Source organism: Lycium ferocissimum, chromosome 2, assembly GCF_029784015.1.
Source record: "Lycium ferocissimum isolate CSIRO_LF1 chromosome 2, AGI_CSIRO_Lferr_CH_V1, whole genome shotgun sequence".
In the NCBI taxonomy this organism is placed as follows: domain Eukaryota; kingdom Viridiplantae; phylum Streptophyta; class Magnoliopsida; order Solanales; family Solanaceae; genus Lycium; species Lycium ferocissimum.
The window spans coordinates 62,896,691-62,915,179 of NC_081343.1; the positions used below are offsets into that span (position 1 = coordinate 62,896,691).

At 33.2% G+C, this 18,489-nt stretch overlaps 2 protein-coding genes across 2 annotated transcripts; one reads left to right on the forward strand and one right to left on the reverse strand.

Moving 5' to 3' along the window:
- The first annotated feature begins 470 nt into the window (after positions 1-470).
- Positions 471-4,605, forward strand: LOC132046683 (ATP synthase subunit beta, mitochondrial). Its single transcript, XM_059437394.1, has 9 exons — positions 471-1,177; positions 1,708-1,783; positions 1,943-2,031; positions 2,292-2,409; positions 2,499-2,602; positions 2,689-2,847; positions 2,954-3,178; positions 3,264-3,575; positions 3,763-4,605. Exons 1-9 carry the CDS (start codon positions 722-724, stop codon positions 3,874-3,876), a joined length of 1,653 nt encoding a protein of 550 aa, XP_059293377.1. The 5' UTR covers positions 471-721; the 3' UTR covers positions 3,877-4,605.
- A 295-nt stretch (positions 4,606-4,900) lies between these two features.
- LOC132046684 (loganic acid O-methyltransferase-like) lies at positions 4,901-8,068 on the reverse strand. Its single transcript, XM_059437395.1, has 4 exons — positions 7,896-8,068; positions 7,276-7,603; positions 6,135-6,493; positions 4,901-5,260 (listed from the first exon to the last, which is right to left on the reverse strand). The coding sequence occupies exons 1-4, from the start codon at positions 7,965-7,967 to the stop codon at positions 4,901-4,903; spliced, it is 1,119 nt and encodes a 372-aa protein (XP_059293378.1). The 5' UTR covers positions 7,968-8,068.
- Between the last annotated feature and the right edge of the window lie 10,421 nt (positions 8,069-18,489).

Genomic DNA, 18,489 nt, shown 5'->3' on the forward strand with positions numbered 1-18,489 from the left:
ACAACGATAAAATGTGCAACTAAACGAGAAAATGACAAAATAGTCCCTTATGTTTGAGGGTATGTTCAAAATAGTTTCTTAAGTGTGCACTAAACAATTTTGATCCTTTTAGTTTGGCAAAATTAATATTTAATTTTTTTAAACTATTTACTAGTCTCTATCGGTTAGATTTGACCTGAACTATGAAAAAGAAAGAAAATAACAGGAACTTACATTTAGAAGCACAAGTTTTTGTATCTTTTGCTATTTTCAATTTATTTTTAGAGTTTGGTGTAATTTTTTTGAGGTATAATTTATGCTATTTTAGGATTTGAAGGGGTTGTCTTGGTATTTCTGGTTAAATCTCTTTTTCCGTTGTTTCCATCAACGTAACAACATAAACTATAATAACTATTTGGCCGTGCCGGTGATTAAAAATATTAACTTTTGGCAAACTTAAAGGATCAAAATAGTTATGTGTATACTTACGGAACCATTTTAAACTTACATCTCAAATTCAAGCGATCAAGCGGGTCATTTTCTCGCGGCTAAACTGAAAAGAACAAAAACAGCGGCGAATAAACAGCCAATGATACGAACACGTGGTGCTCCAACATTGTTTGAACGAGGTCTCAGCAGAATAAACCGTTCCTCTTCAAACTGATCACTCTCTTTTATTCACTTCGCTCACACATACAAATGTAATATCACCTGCACCTAGTTTGTCACTCTGATCACACTAATGGCTTCTAGAAGGTTCCTCTCCTCCATGCTCCGCTCATCCTTACGTCACTCCTCCTCAAAATTAAGCCCTATTCACCGCCCTTCCCCTGTCGGCCACCTTCTTCACCGCGCCGTAAACTACGCCACCGCTGCGGCGGCGAAGGCGGCAGCGCCACCTCAGAAAAAATATGTTCCTCCGACGGTTAAGGATACCGGCGGTAAGGTCACCGATCAGTACACTGGCGCCGGTGCAATTGGGAATGTATGTCAGGTGATCGGTGCTGTTGTGGATGTTCGGTTTGATGAAGGGTTGCCGCCTATTTTGACGGCGTTAGAGGTGTTGGATAATGATATTAGACTGGTACTTGAGGTAGCTCAACATTTGGGAGAAAATATGGTTAGGACTATTGCTATGGATGGTACCGAAGGGCTTGTGCGTGGTCAAAGAGTCCTCAATACTGGATCACCTATCACAGTAATTTCATTATCTCGCTTATTATTTTCTATGAATTTAATTTACAAGCTAGGAAAAAATTTGAAGTTTTGTGAGTGGAAGAAAAGTTTCACCCAAAAATTGGTCCAAACCAGTTTCAATTTTTTTTAAAAGTTGATCAAATTCCATGGACAAACAATGTTTTCAATTTTTTTGAAAAAGAGTTTCCAAAATCTATGGCCAAAATGGGAATCTTCCTTGAAGTACCCGTGTCGGATAGATGTGATTTGGGTATCGATTTGTGTGGATTTTTCGAAATACTCTAAACATTGGGAAAAATGTTACACTTATCATACCATTAGTCACTTAGGTTACTATATATTGTCTCTCAATTAGTTGACCATAAAACTGTGGTCTTTTGTGATACTTATCGGTCTGTATGTGTCTTTAAAAAGGATTTTTATCCCCGTATTTATTTTATTTCAGGATCATATAGGGTCTTTTTCTCTGAAGAGTATGTTTGCTAGTTTGGTGCGCTTGTAATCCTTCTAATCTTGGTTTTGCAATGGCAGGTGCCTGTTGGCAGGGATACACTTGGTCGTATTATGAATGTCATTGGAGAGCCCATTGATGAAAGGGGTGATATAAGTAAGAACCTGCCCATTAGCTAAAATCATTTGTTTTGCTGTTAATGGCACTAAAAATATGTGATATGTAGCTTTGCTTTTTCCTATTTCATTTTTCATCTTGATTTGATGAGCCTTTTCTTTTTAATGCTTGCTTGATTGAGATGCTGTGGATCTACAGAAACGGAACATTTTCTCCCAATTCACCGCGAAGCTCCATCTTTTGTTGAGCAAGCAACTGAGCAACAGATCCTTGTGACTGGAATCAAGGCATGTGATTCTTATTTGTATATTAGGAGCTCAACACATCGCAATCTTACAGTTTCAAGTCATCTGTCGTATCTCTATACTTTTGGTGGAAGCAAAACAGGAATAGCAAATATATGATTAGCCTGTGCAATTTACTAAGTATATGTTTTCATGTGGAAATTCTTTTGGAAGACGATATACAAATCATTTGCTGTTGAATGCATAAATCATGTTGTTGTCTACTGTCTCTGGTAGTATGATTTAGCTGCTTTTGATGACAGGTGGTGGATCTACTAGCTCCGTATCAAAGAGGTGGAAAGATTGGACTTTTTGGTGGTGCAGGTGTTGGAAAGACAGTGCTTATTATGGAGCTTATTAACAATGTTGCGAAGGCTCATGGTTTGTTACTAGTGTCACTAGGAGTAAAAAAAGAATCTTCATGTAGTCTCTTTTTTAATTTTGGTTTTATGTTTGCTTCTCGTCCTCAGGTGGTTTCTCAGTGTTTGCTGGTGTTGGTGAACGTACTCGGGAGGGTAACGATTTGTACAGAGAAATGATTGAGAGTGGTGTTATTAAGCTTGGTGACAAGCAGGTCTCTATAGATAACATTTGCTTTTCTATACATAGTGCCAGACATTTCTTGCAATTGGCTGATTTTCTATGTACATTTATTCTCAGGGTGAAAGCAAATGTGCGTTGGTATATGGTCAGATGAATGAACCTCCTGGTGCTCGTGCTCGTGTTGGGCTCACTGGGCTGACAGTTGCCGAACACTTCCGAGATGCTGAAGGACAAGATGTGCTCCTTTTCATTGACAATATTTTTCGCTTCACTCAAGTGAGCTATCTTTTCACATTCCTTAATTATATTTTTCTTTTTTAATTGCTTAAACTTTGGTAAAATGATTTCTCATTCTTTCCCTCTTTCGCTGTGACTGTTCTAGGCCAACTCTGAGGTGTCTGCTCTGCTCGGTCGTATTCCCTCTGCCGTCGGTTACCAGCCAACTTTGGCTACAGATCTTGGAGGGCTTCAAGAGAGGATTACTACGACCAAGAAGGGTTCTATCACATCAGTCCAAGCTATCTATGTGCCTGCTGATGATTTGACTGATCCAGCCCCTGCTACCACCTTTGCTCACCTTGATGCTACAACTGTGTTGTCTCGGCAGGTTATTTTCTTATATTGGCAATTATGTTTCAGAAAAACACTTTCACCCTATTTTTATTTACAACATTCCTTTTCTCCCTATGCAGATTTCTGAGCTTGGTATTTATCCTGCGGTGGATCCTTTAGATTCTACGTCCCGTATGCTCTCTCCTCATATCCTAGGTGAAGATCATTACAACACTGCACGAGGTGTACAAAAGGTTCTCCAGAACTACAAGAATCTCCAGGATATTATTGCCATTCTGGGAATGGATGAACTGAGTGAAGATGACAAATTAACTGTTGCTCGTGCACGTAAAATTCAAAGGTTCTTGAGCCAGCCTTTCCACGTTGCAGAAGTATTTACTGGTGCCCCTGGAAAGTATGTGGAGTTGAAAGAGAGCATCCAAAGTTTTCAGGTAACGAAGAGCTACTTTCTTACTGATTCACCGCTCTCATGATGTATCATTGTAGGAACAAACATGTGTATCCACTTCATTCTTCTGCTGAAATTTAACCATCATCTGCTATTGTCTTCATTGAGCAGAAATTCATTCTGTATATAACTTTAAACTACATTTTCATTTGGATTTTCATTCTGAGCAGGGTGTCCTGGATGGGAAATATGATGACCTATCAGAGCAATCGTTTTACATGGTTGGGGGTATAGAAGAAGTCATTGCTAAGGCTGAGAAGATAGCAAAGGAGTCAGCTAGTTGATTATTTAGCTGCAGTTTCTTGTTTCTCTTTTTGTTTTGTTTTTCCTATTTGGATAGATAGCTCATTAAATGGTAGAGAGACTGGAGATGCTCAAACGGCTTTTTAGTTCTTATAATTTAGTCTACACTAAGCATTGGTTTAATTCTCTTCTTCTCGTAGTTTTCTAGCTAAGTTGATTTGAAATGAGTTACAGGATGTTAGAAGCTCATTGCTTCTTTTCCATGATGCTCTTCAATACTATGGATCAATGTGTTTTGACCTTTTCTGCCTGCCAAATAATGAACTTGATACATCTATGATTTATATACAAAGTCTAGAACCTCTAGTAATTTTTTTGGGACGAACGAGGATATCTCAATCCTCCTTTATCTATCTGTTTAGGGTTGCGCCCAAAATTTGTAGGAAATTTACTTAATCGTCATTTTATTAACGGATCTTTGGTTTTGCTTTGGTGGAAGTCAAGTCAATATCTGGTTTCCATGTCCTTATATCACAGTTTCTCCAAACATTACTTGCTCAGTTTGGTCATGAACATCCTCTTGCAGCAGTTTAGTGTTCTGTTTTTATTTCCAGAAAAGTTGGAATTACCATATAAAATTTCAACTCTAGAGGGGATTATCTTCCTTCATTAGACAGACGAGCAAAGGCAGATTCTGTCAGTTTAACTGAGCTTCTTCTTTTTTTTTTTTTTTTTTTTTCTTTATATATATATATATATATATATATATATATATATATATATATATTATTATACACACACACACACACACACACAAAGCCTCAGTAAAATCCAATATGATCATATGTTTAACTGAGCTCACTGTTCTCCCCTCGAACTATTTATGCCATATGCAGAAAAAAATTAAAATGCACAAATACAACACGATCACACGCTTTCTGAACGCCCCGACTCTATGTCTTGGATTCGCCTTTGCAAACAGGTGCACAATAACAAAGTGTTGAGGACATGTTTATTTTTATATATATATATATATATATATATATATATATATATATATATAACCTAGGTTCCTGATTTGGATGTTTTGGTTTTACGCTTGAGAAACACAAAGTAGCTGGCCTCTGTTCGATATTTATCATCGTATATAACTGGATGTGATTCAAACTTCTCAGCGCAACGTCGAAACAATTCCTCAGTAATGTCTTTCCCGAAGTGTTGCTCAAATAGTGCCTCTGTCACTACTCGTATAGATAAGACTACAGTTTGGACATCATGTACAACTTGCCTCAGTGGAGAAGGCAGCTTCTCAAACCTTGCGATGTCAAAGCATCCATGTGCCTTTATCAGTGTTTCCAATTCCATTTGAGATGTGTAATAGTATGGAAGGTTGAAAGAGTCCAACTTTTCTTCAGATACAGTGCCCTGCAATGGAAGTTCCATCATTTCAGCTTTCGATTAGTTCAAGTTCCATGGATTGAATTTGCAAGAACAATCGAGAGACATGAACTTCGAATTGAACTCTGTAGTTATGTCAAATAAGGATCTTAAGTTTCCTGTTCTCTCTCTTATTTTTTTTTTTTTTTTTTCAGATAATGGTGGTACACTGGATTAACTTATGCACACCTCAACTATTCCATCAATTATTTGTTACCCTCCCCGTGTGGAGTAATTCTGCAATTCAAAAGCATACTGATAGAAGCTTGACATAAAAGAAGGATAGCGTGGTCTGAAATTCAAGAAAAGGATTTGCATTAAATAAAAAGAAAAGATAGGAAAATGATGCAGAAATACAGCAGTCTACGTGGTTGGGGAAATAGGAAAGATAGGAAAGCTTGATCAAGGCTTAAGTAAATGAACAAAATCACCTAACTTTTTTTTTTTTCTCTCGGTTAGTATTTGAACCCCTGATTGTTTCATCCTACTTCATTGGCAACTTAGACTACACCCTTGGGTGCAAAGAAGATTATGTTACATGGCAGTGTAAATGTTTTACAATATTTTGTAGATTTTAACTTTGTGATATCAAATTAGTTACCATTTTAACATATTATCAACAAATATTTATTATAAAGATTTACCTAGATCGAATTACCTTATAATGACTTTATTATGTAGTACTTTTTACACCACATATACCTAAAACTTAAACTCTTCAAATAAGCTCTTAAATATTTATTTTATACCGTAGCAAGTAGTTTGATCGATCATTTGTCTCTTAAACTATCTTTCTTTCATTTTCTCTGTGGGGTTCGGAGGAGGATATCTTAATTAATTAATTAGGTGGTTATATAATTACCATGCTGGCCATATCATGTAGGCAAGATCCAAGAATGCTGAAAGCGACCCCCATGGCACACTCAGAAGGAAGCACTCCCTCAAGAAGACCAAGAGTTATGATCACCATTAATCCTCCAGGAACCAGCTCTTCAGCCCTTGCGTCCAAAAAGGATTCTATATCTTTTCTGAACTGATTTGAATATGCTGCCTCTACTTCTTTTGCTGCCCCACTGCAACTGTAATGAATTCTTCCCTTGTTCCATGCTGCTGACTTTCTATCCATGACTTTTTCGGGAATCCTTGACAGATATAGTAGTGCCGTAGAGCTGTGGGCAAAGTGTAGGAAGGCCTTTGGAAATACTCGTCCATGGAAAGAACCTATACATGATAGGTTAGGAAATTTCGCGTTAAAAATATTTGCTGTTGAAAGGAGCTTAAATTATATGTGCCGTTTGTGTAAAGAATTTTTACGTTGTCAGATCACACGGATAACATGCATTTACATATAAGCCTTCTTAAAATGTGAAATTTGTAATCTTGAAATAAAACATATGATGGTGTAAAAAGTTCTTACACTGACACTCTATGTGACTTAAACTATGCTAAAAGTAACATATAAAAATTAGTGAAAGGAAAATTCTCTAACAGCACTTATAATGACTAACTTTTTGTCGTCATTAATGACAATCAACGATGGAATCTTCGATAGGTATAATGATCGAATTTCTTACTGTCACTTAAAGTTTTTTAACGACCACAATGTGGTATCATGAACTAACACCCAACATGGGTGTGTTAGCATTTCAATTTGGAAATCTTAAAAGTTTTTTAACGACTGAATTGAAATCAAATCGTATACGTTTAATAACGGTGCTTTTAACTACCGGTGATGGTTAATTTTCTTTCAATCTGATTTGACTAATAGCAATCTGACTAGGGCTTTTAGTTATCGTATTTTTCCTCACTAAAGGCTATTTGTTTTCTAGTAATGACATGTTTTCTAGTTTGTATGTTAACTTTTTATCGACCGAACTAGACTATCTACCGTTTTATACTCCATTTACGTTGCCTTGCGTACATAATTACGTTTGACAATCCTACAGGGGTTTGACTTTTATTCTACATATAAATGAATAAAAAAACCTAAATACTATAAGTACCTGGGACTCCTGCAATGAAGTAGTTTGGTTTGTTGCTATCTATGTAATTGAAAAGAGTGTTGAAATCGTTTTGGACTAGATCATTAAAGAACACAAGGAATTCTGGTACTAATTGAGGGTTCTCTTGGTCTTCTTCATTAGGCTTATACTTTTGTTCCACTGCTTCAATTATATTTTGAGCTGCAAGATAGGTGTTTCGTCCGATAGAGCACCCAAAATCTGCAATACGAAATGGGTTACAAGGATCAAAATGAGGGTTTATTCCCACATCAAGCTGCTGGTCAATCAACTCATCGATTAATTTCTTCGAATGTCCAACTAGTTGTTTCTGCAAAAAAAAATTGTTCGAATTCAAAATCCATAGTCGTTACGTTCAGAATAATTATATACGATGAATTATATACCATTCAAATTTTTTGTGCATACATATTCATGATTTGAATGGATTCAATTGAACCCCTAAGAACTGTTTTAGCACCGCCTCTACTGGTGAGTTATCACCACATGGGGACTTATTTAGATGCATCAACTGTGCATTTATACTATCAATATAATCCTACTTTGTTAATACATCATAGCGAACCTAATCCTCGATTTAACATACAAGATAATTAGATCACCTGGAATTCAGAATTTTTAGCATAGCTCTTAGGGCCATCACCTCCATTCATGTGAATTTTCTGGTTATCCATACTTGCTATTTTTTAGTTTTGTGTGGAGGATATTTGAGCCTTTAATTTGTGAGTCGAAGACTGGGATAATTTCCAAAGCTAGAGAATCATGCTACATTTATAGGAGATGGACCACAGAAGTTCATTGGGAAAAAAAACTAGTCAATCTAATTAGGTTCACTATAAAAATGTCTTTTTGTGAACTTCATAGGATGGGAAATAGATTCCCTTTCTCATCATAATAATTAAACTAATCACTATGCTCGTGAATCAACTTGGTGTTTACGTAAGAAGGCAAATAGGCAATCATCAATTACTTCAAATAAAAGTTATATGCCGTGAAATTTTGTTGTATGGTCAGTTGGCGCTAACTTTGATGGCCTCGAGAGGATTAATTACTTAATAGTCCCTTCCGACCCAATTTATGTGATATTCATTTCTTGTTAGCTAGTCCACAGAAAATGATATTTTTCTATATTTAGTACAATAACAATTTAACTTTAAAACTTCACATTTTACCCTAGTAGATGATTTATAACCATATAAATATCTACGACTTATTTTGAACCACAAGTTTGAAAAGCCTTTCTTTCATTCTTAAACTTCGTATCGAGTCAAACACCTTCACATAAATTAGAACGAAAAAGAGTAATTAATTAAAATGTGTTACAATTCAAACGGGCAGTCTCACGAGTTCGAATTTGATTCCTTTAATGGCTACTGTAATGGACCTCTTCTTACCCTGTAAAAGATATGCAACCATAAACAAAATACTGTAGATTTGATGGATATTTCAGTACTACATAGAAATATTAATGAGTTCCTATATTGATTATTATAAGAATTTTTACTCCTAATTATATTTGGTAAAATGGATATACAAGATCATCTCGTTGTTATTTCATCCTTTTCACACCACCAGACATACCAATACATATATAATCACAAACTTTATTACTTGGCTATCGCCTATCAAGATCAACATATTAAATTGATTTCATCGTCTAATTTAATTGTAAGAACGCATGCCAGCTATTATCATGAGGGTATGCTTTCAGATATTGTTGCTCACGTGAAACATGATAGAAGTACCTTATTATGAAAATTTGTAGTTTGTGGAGATTCGCATAAAAGATTTCAACACCATAGCAAACGTAAGACAAAGATCCTTTGATTAGCTTGGCAATTGGGTCTTAATCGATCGTACGTTTGTTGATTGGCGTGATAAACAATTGAATTATTGATCGGACTATGCGACTTTGAATGAATATTTCAAGATTTCCTTATTGCACAATTTGCATTAGGGTGAAAATCATTTTCACTCCCCAACTTTGCTTTAAAAATCAAACTTCCCCCTCAACTTTGAACAATAGTCACTCTCCCTCCTTTATCCTAATTGACTTTTTAAAATTTCTATTTTACCCTTACATTATCAACTTTTCTTTTTTTCTTTTACTTCTTTAAAATCATGACTTCTTTATCTCTTTAATCTATGTACAAATTTTCTATAAAAAAAAATATATATATTTTCGAGACGGAAAAAGAAAAGTGAGAAACACTAGTTGAGTATATAACTTAATGTCGTCCTATAATGAAATAAATGAGAAGAATAAGAATTTTCTTTTACTAATAATCAAAACTCTGATATCTATTTATACAAGTAAAAATAACATGTAATAATAATTTTATAAATATATTTCAATGAAGGTAATATAAAATAATTAATAAAAATAGAGGTATACTCTATAACAAATTCCTAAGAGATTATCTATTTATATCACAAATGAATTTTAATTCATAATTTAAAATATTCTCTTAATGACAATCAAAACTCGTTTATATATTGACAATAGAGAATAAGAGAGAAGTGAAACTTAACTATACATACACACACACACATATATATATGTAAAAATAAACGGCAATTTGTGTTGTGTGTGTGTGTGTGTATATACACACTTAATGCATGTAATATTAAAATATCAATCATAAAAAATAATATTTGATTTTGTGATAAATTCATAAATGGATCATTCTACTTATAATATGAATTTAAATAAAAATGTATAAATACCTGGGTTAAAATAAATAAATTTTATATAATATAAAAAGGTATTACATAGGTGGAGGATTGAAAATGCCAAAGGTAAAATAGACATTGCCTCGAATAAAGGGCGGGGGAGGGGGGGGGGGGGAGGAAGAATGTCTATTTTTCATAGTTGAGGGTGAAGTTTGATTTTAAAGTAAAGTTGGGAGTGAAAATCATTTGCATTAACATTATTTTTTACGTTTTTCCTTATATATCTTTTATTTATATTCTGTGAGAAAATACATTAATATTTACCCTATGCATGTTCTCCTACCATATGTGTTTCCTTATAGATTAATATTACATTAATGTAACATTATATATTCATATTTAGCTGTTCAATATGACGGACCACAATCTTTCATTTTCACACTCTCTCTTTTATTTGGATGGGATGGTACTAATCAGTGGCGGAGCCAGGATTTTCATAGAGAAAATTTAAAATATAAAAAAGTAAACATACGAAGAAGACTAAGGGGGTTCAACATCTACTATATATACATAATAAATTTTTTTTTCGTCGAGAGGATTCGGATGAACACCCTCGGCATAGTGTGGCTCCGCCACCGGTACTAATAGGACCACAAATAATTAGTGTTACACAATTTCAAATAGCTTTTCGTGGACCACATCTATTAATTTTTAATAAATATGTACGAAATAAGTTCTATTACGTGATTGATACATCATGATTTGATGTTTAGGAAAAGGATATGCAATATGTACAGCAGCGACGAAAGGGGCGGGGCGGGGGGGGGGAAGGTGGGGCATTTGGGTGGAGAGGAAGTCCGTTGGAAATTTAACGGAAAATACTTGATCACGAATTTTATCAAAAAATATAATACTTAATCACAAATTTTGGAAATTATTTGGGTCAATTAAGAGGATATTTCACCCGATATGGGTGTCCCCAGGATTCAACAAGCTCTTTTAGTATAAAACTAAGAATCAAAATCTAACAAATATTTCACAAAGTAGAAAACGCAACACACTATATGTTAGAACAAGAATGATTATCAAAAATAAATAATACGTTAAGGCGTTTCACAAATTTTGCAGCAAAACGGAGAAGAAATTTTTAAAAGCATTCAGAAAGTTGCTCTTCTATTCTTGAATTGGTGATTTCACCTTTTGATGTCTCTCTAAATTAAGGGGAAATTGTTTTCTTCAAGTGCTTACCTTTTCCAAAAGAATGAAACACTATTTATAGGATAAAAATTACATAACATAAAAGTTTTCATTAAATAGTATTTAAAATAGGTTCATGAATTTTTCTTAAAATACAAGCTCTTTATGTAACAAACCTAAAACTAAAATACTAAATGAAAAATCTTAACACATTCATTTATTTCACGCATGAAATGTTTCAAAATTAATTAAAACATTAACTTAACACTATAATCTATAAGGAAAAATATATTTTGCATATTTCCATCATAATAAAGAAAATAACTTTAAGTACGTATAGTTTAAAATAAGAGACCTGATATTATGAATAGAATAAAGATGACTGAAGGCCATTCAAATGGTCAAATACGTTTTCTACAATACAATCAATATTCTGAATATAATAAAGTATAGTAAAAGCCAATAATGGCAATTCATAAGGGTCTGTTACCATTGCAACGTTAGGATAGAATTCAAGAATAATTATATTCATAATTATGGCTAATAAAGGTTCCATTTTAATATTGTAATAATGGTTATTAACCATGGATAGTAAATAGTAAATAATATATTTTTCGAGATATAAAATTATTTTACATCAATCCCCCACATATCTCAAAAAGAATATTAAGTAATAGAAAAAAATAAGAATTTTGCTGGGTCTTCACATAAGAGTACAATCCGAATCTGGTGTCTCATAGACTATAAACCAGATCTAAATAAAATAAGATTAAACTTACAGAATAATTGGTGAAGTTTAGAACTCCTGACTATCACATTATACTCGCATAATCTTTGTCGTTATTGCGGTTTTGAGCTAAGAGGCCATGCGCGTGTCCTGATATTCATGAGTGCTCTAGAAATCCGTCACAATTTCATAAAAGCAGCACCACTCCACACTCATATAGGTCCACCCATCAAGTGTATTCTGCAGAGCAATATACCACCTATAAAGGATATGATAGCGGATTAAGAGTTTATAGCTCAACCTCAGATTGCTTACAGTATTGCACTAAATTCACACACATAGGAGAGACATGATTTAATAGTGCACTTTGATCAACTAATGACTTGTTAGCACCCATATGAACCTAATTCATGGGATTTCCAATCACATAGGTTGGGTTACCATCATTGTTAATCTTCTCAAATGACAAAAGTCTCATTCTCCTCGATGTTTCTTTTAGTCTTGTGAATCGACCAAATTCACCTCATACATCACATAATTCATGGAAATAATTGCGTCTCACAATAGCGTTGTTTTATCACTTTATGTCTCAACCAGATCTGTTTTATTGCCATTGAAAAATTTATTTTTTCACTACAGCTAATGCTGCTTGGCTACCACAATAACGTTGGTTTTATCCCAACCTCAATACTCACTAAGAAGTATCTTAGCCTCATTACTAGCCAACTACAAATCACAAACTCAATTTTCATTATGGTCTACTTGGCTGATTTTTATATGATTACACCCCCACAAAGGTTAAACACATAACCACTAATGAATTTTGAGATCCACTTTAACATCATTATACCTCTCTAGTACAACAAATATCAATTCACTATAACAATTTTTCTTAGTTTTTTTTTTTCAAATAAAAATAATGCACCTAGAGAAGAAATTGCATCATAATATATTTTAGGACCATTATCAACAAGATAAGTATAAAAATCTGCATCAAACTATTTTTCTATCCTTTTTTTTTTTCCTCTCCTCAAATCCTCATTTTCAAAATCATTTTTGACTAACAAGAACAAGTGAAATATTATCACAGTTAAAAATAATTCTCTCGACATAACTCTAATAAGACACCACAAGCCCCACATTTTCAAAAAATTTAAGATAGGGAAATAATATTTTCATAACTCATATGAAGTATTTACTAATTTCTCATAAGACATTTCATCTTATAAATAACAATTTAATAATATAAATTCACCCAAATAATTATACTTACACTATGTCATCATTAACAAATTATTTAAGAAAGCGTCATTTATTTTAAAAATAGTAAGCACAAAGAAACTATGATTACAATATTGCTCATAAAAATATAATTTTGGTTGACACAGCTTTATCATAATCAAATAACCTTCACTCCATTTTTTTTCCTTTCCAAATACGAGTTTAGAAAACTTTCTCTTTCAAGAACTTGAGTAGTTCTTGAATCACCAACATAAATAAATCATTCTTCTTCTTCTTCTTCAATTTGGGTGTAAACACAAAATTTACTTTATTCGCACAAATATGCTTAGTAGCACCAAAGTCATCCAACACCCGTTCTCCCAATTAGCCACAAGATTCACTTTAGAAATGATCACAACAATTATCATCCGCTCAATCGCATTTATTTTTTGTTTAACAGGATTATCATTCTTTGAATCTTCTTCACATCGAGGTGTATGATCATGACTTAATTTGCCACACTCAAAATATTTTTCAAGAATTTCATCACAATAGCTGTATATTAAAACATATGCATCTATATATTCAACTTGATTAACACCTCAAATACAAATATCCACAAATACTCAAACGATCTGAAAATTATTAGGAGCTACTTAAAATAATATTACAACAACACAAACTCATACCAAAAAGAGATCGTCCGTAAAAACTTTTGCAAGAATCAAATCTATCCTCCAAAGGGTGTTTAAGAATTTTTTTACCCATTACTAATCCACTAACAAAAAAGACATCATTACAATTCCTTCAAGAATTCTTATGTAGCAACTGAGACAGCTAGTTGATACAAACATAAATTGACACTTAAAATATTAATTAATTTAAGTCAACATAAAAACAATTTTTATGTAGACTACACTTTTTTTTTTTTTTTTTTTAACAGGGAGGACAATCATCTAAATAGTTCAATTGAACATTTTTGCACTGTCTATAATATCACTGATAATCATAAGGCAAATTAGAATTCTTAATAGTAATCATATCTCCAAGCTCATTACTTGTATGCACATTTCTTGTTATTTGTTCGTAATGTAATACCCAAAAATAATGCATAATAAGAAAAAGTACCAACACTTGCCAATACCAAACACGTTAATGGACAATAACATACATCAAGACATTTGAGAACATACTTTTACCTTCTCTGAAAAGGAAAAGAGTGAAAAATCTTATACCGTGTGAGTGACGAGCAGTGACTGAAACACTTTATGCAGTAGCCAGGTGAGCAACAACACACATATTGTGATTGGCATTCTCCGTAAGAATAGAGTACGAAATATTCTTAAGATTGTTGTAAATCTTACGGAAAATACTTGATCACGAACCTTGTCAGAAAATACTTGATCTCGAACTTTGCAGGAAATTCTTGAAAGCTTGAGGCATGTCAATTAAGACACTGTCCTTAAGGATATTTCACCCGGTATGGGTGTCCCTAGGATTCAACAAGCTCTTCTAGTACAAAACTAGGAGCCAGAATCTAACAAAGATTTCACAAAGTAGAAAATCCAATTAACTATAATCTATAAGAGAAAATATATTTTTGTATATTTCCATCATACTAAAGAAAACAACTTTAAGTACATATAGGTTGAAATAGGGGACCTGATATTATGAATAGAATAAAGATGACTGAAGGCCATTCAAATGGTCAAATACGTTTGCTACAATACAATCAATATTCTGAACATAATAATGTATAGTAAAAGCCAATAATGGCAATTCATAATGGTCTGTTACCATTGCAACGTTAGGATAGAATTCAAGAATAATTATATTCATAATTATGGCTAATAAAGGTTCCATTTTAATATTGTAATAATGGTTATTAACCATGGATAGTAAATAGTAAATAATATACTTTTTGTTATGAAATATTATGTATATTGTGGTGGATGTCCATAACTCCTAAGAAGTTACTTCGACTACTTTCTCCATGATGTAGCTATTAAATCTCCCACCTCCTATCTTCATTATGTAAATATTAATTCCCACACCTCCATGATCTTCCCCCATAACCTTCATAGTTATTATCTTGTTTATTGCCACCTTTTGACTATCCTCTATGTAGTAGTATATATAGAGATATAATAGGTGATGTACTTACACTTGAACACATTTGGATGAATAAGAAATCTCTCCTCTCTTGTCTCTCTATTTCTATGATTTTCATCCTTTAGTATTGTTACTCTTTTAGCTTAATTTTACAATACGTTATCAGCACGAGTCTATAATATTTTTTTGTTTGAGTTTAATCTAGATTAATTAGTATTACTGTCTTTGAGGGCTTGACAGTCTACGAGAATTGTATCTTAATCTCTTCAACCAGTGAGGTATGTTTACTACCGTTTTCCTTCATGACATGAATATGCTAACAGAAAGCTTTGTCGTCAAAGCTTTAAGTCCACATGCCTGTTTTCGATCTGTAAATATATTTTTGATCACTAACATGCACTTTCATAATCCTTAGTAGTATTTGATCTAACAAGATTTAGTTTTCTTTAACATTTATTGAAACTTTGTGGATTTGATTAGGAGTTAGCTAATCTTTTACTGTTTTAACATTTCATGATCACCAAGTCAAAATCAAATGGAAAATCGTCTCCTTTGTTTTGGTTCGTATTAACCTTATTGTTTTATCATTGTTATCCACATCTTTTAATGATTTAAAAGAACATCTTCTCTCTGTTCCAAGTTTTGTCTTTTCTTGAGTTCTAGTTTCTAAAATGCTACAACAGAAGAAGATATAGAGGTATTAAGCTAAGTTTATAATTCGACCAACTTAATTTGTATGTATTGTATTACATGTCTAATAAAGAATTGAAGTCACTGCCACTAAACCACCAAATTTCAATTGTTTTTATTTCATCAAGTTTTAATAGGACACAATATGTGTCTCCTAACATATAAATTAATTACTTTATTTCGTTTTGGTTATATATGTTTATTTTTGGATAACATGCAATCAGACAGGTTTGGTTAATATGTTTTTTTTTACTTGTTAAAATTTTCAGACCCTCTAATAACACTATTACCGATTTTGTGCAATAGTGTAAAATATTTTAAAGGCTCGAGACTGAGTTTCAGGACACTTTGACTTATTATGTTATTGGTTGAGGGTAAGACGGTGGATTCAAGTTCCATCGTATCAAGAGAGTATGACATCGGGTTTGAGTCCTGATGCACTATGATGATAAGCGGCTGAAAAATAAGGTATATGTAATGAATTATCACTGGTATGATCCTCGTTCAAAATATAATTCAAGTCGATTGCCAGACACATTTGCTGACCCAAAAGTGAATATTATATTCCATATTCTAGCTGCAAATGCTCCAGTTAGAATTAAAATCCTTGAAGGACATAGTCTATGGCGATAGACCAATCGGGTCCAAAAGTAAAATTCCTTGAAGAAGGAGAGGAGCAAATGATTAAGATGGTCATATAATGAGGCAAGTGCTTTAAAGAGCACCACAACATAACCTTCATAAAACCTTGGAAAAGGTTCAGGTACCTAAAATTGATAAAAAAAATGAAGAGATCTCGATAAGTTATGTCTCATTGGAACCGATATCAAATGACCGTTGACGGTATCTTTGAAATAATGTAGCGCTCAACAATATAATGGTGATGAGGATCTTGAATTCAAATCTGTCAAAGAATGTGGACAGATGTAATGATTGGCCAAATAAAATACGCAGTTAAAGTATATTTTTTTTCACTTGGAATAGTGATGTTTTGGACCTAAAGTATTTTTTTTTTCCACTTGGAATAGTGATGTTTTGGACCTATAGTCCAAGGACCTCAAGGTATAATGTCAGTGGGGTACAAATGAATTCTTGTGCGAAAAGTAAAATGAGAAATAAAACCCGTAAATATATAAAGTACGGCTTGTGCCTTGTGGCATAAAGATTTTTTGCAAAAGTCCTGACTTTATTGTATGAAGATGTATGTATTCTCCTGTGGTGGATGCAATGGGGTTTCTTATCAGTCTGGCAATATATAAAAAAAATCCATAGGGATTTAAATTGGTTTGAAGCATTTAAGGTTTACGAAAATAAAGCTTCAACAAATCTTTATATAGGTTAAAGCGATTCCATTGAGTACCCCAATGGTTGTGATGTCGTAAATGTAAATAAACATCATTTTGACTTCATTATAATGATGAGTATATTGTATTGCATACTGCAAAAGAAATTATTAATATAGATTTGTTTATCCTAACAATTATTATCAAGGTTTTGTTGGTTATGTAAAATGTAGGACATTATTTTTATTATTATATGAAGTTTGCTCTTCAAAGCGAGTTATCGATTTGCATGTAAGGATACTGCACATTATGACGTTCTATATGATAGTCAATTATTGATACTTATTCAAGTCCTGCCAAGGTGATAGCTACTTACAAAGGAAGTCAGGAATACGTGTCTAGCTGAGACCAATAATTCAGCACATTTTGCAATAGTATGATTTTTATTTGGAAATGAAGATTTCAACAATATTATTGTACGAAGCTTACATAGCTCAATTGAAAGAAGAATATAGCAAAGGAGACATAATACAACACATTTCGTCAAAGTTCTTTTCCTGACACGATCTTCGACAGAAAGAAGCTGGTATACAAGATTTGGCTATGTCGTCTCCCGAAATGAAGAGATATTTTAATCAGGGGGAATATAATACGTGTTGTACTCTTTTTCCCTTAGCCGATATTTTGTCCCACTAGGTTTTCCTTGTAAGGTTTTTAATGAGGGCCAAGCAATGCGTATTAGAAGATATGTGTACTCTTTTTCCTTCACTAGTATTTTTTCCCACTGGGTTTTTCCTAGTAAGGTTTTAACGAGGCACATTATCTATTATCTATGGACATCCAAGGGGGAGTGTTATGAAATATTATGTATATTGTGGTGGATGTCCATAACTCCTAAGAAGTTACTCTCACTACTTTCTCCATGATGTAGCTATTAAATCTCCCACCTCTTATCTTCATTATATAATTATTAATTCCCACACCTCCATGATCTTCCCCCGTAACCTTCATAGTTATTATCTTATTTATTGCCACCTTTTGACTATCCTCTATATAGTAGTATATATAGAGATATAATAGGTGATGTACGTACACTTGAACACATTTGGATGAATAAGAAATCTCTCCTCTCTTGTCTCTCTATTTCTATGATTTTCATCATTTAGTATTGTTACTCGCTTAATTTTACAACACTTTTTGATATATAAAATTATTTTACATCAAAGTCTACCAGCAGTCCAATCAGATGGCTTTTTCTGCTTTTTCAACTTGTCAAGAATGTGTAATATCGTC

Excerpts from the sequence above, each read along its gene's own strand:
- LOC132046683 (XM_059437394.1), top strand. The coding sequence starts at position 722 with ATGGCTTCTAGAAGGTTCCTCTCCTCCATGCTCCGCTCATCCTTACGT. Across the intron at positions 2,603-2,688 it reads TTAAGCTTGGTGACAAGCAG|GGTGAAAGCAAATGTGCGTT; the intron begins GTCTCTATAGAT and ends ATTTATTCTCAG. Across the intron at positions 3,576-3,762 it reads AGAGCATCCAAAGTTTTCAG|GGTGTCCTGGATGGGAAATA; the intron begins GTAACGAAGAGC and ends CATTCTGAGCAG.
- LOC132046684 (XM_059437395.1), bottom strand. The coding sequence starts at position 7,967 with ATGGATAACCAGAAAATTCACATGAATGGAGGTGATGGCCCTAAGAGC. Across the intron at positions 7,604-7,895 it reads CTAAAAATTCTGAATTCCAG|AAACAACTAGTTGGACATTC; the intron begins GTGATCTAATTA and ends TTTTTTTTGCAG. Across the intron at positions 5,261-6,134 it reads TACATGATATGGCCAGCATG|GGCACTGTATCTGAAGAAAA; the intron begins GTAATTATATAA and ends CTTCCATTGCAG.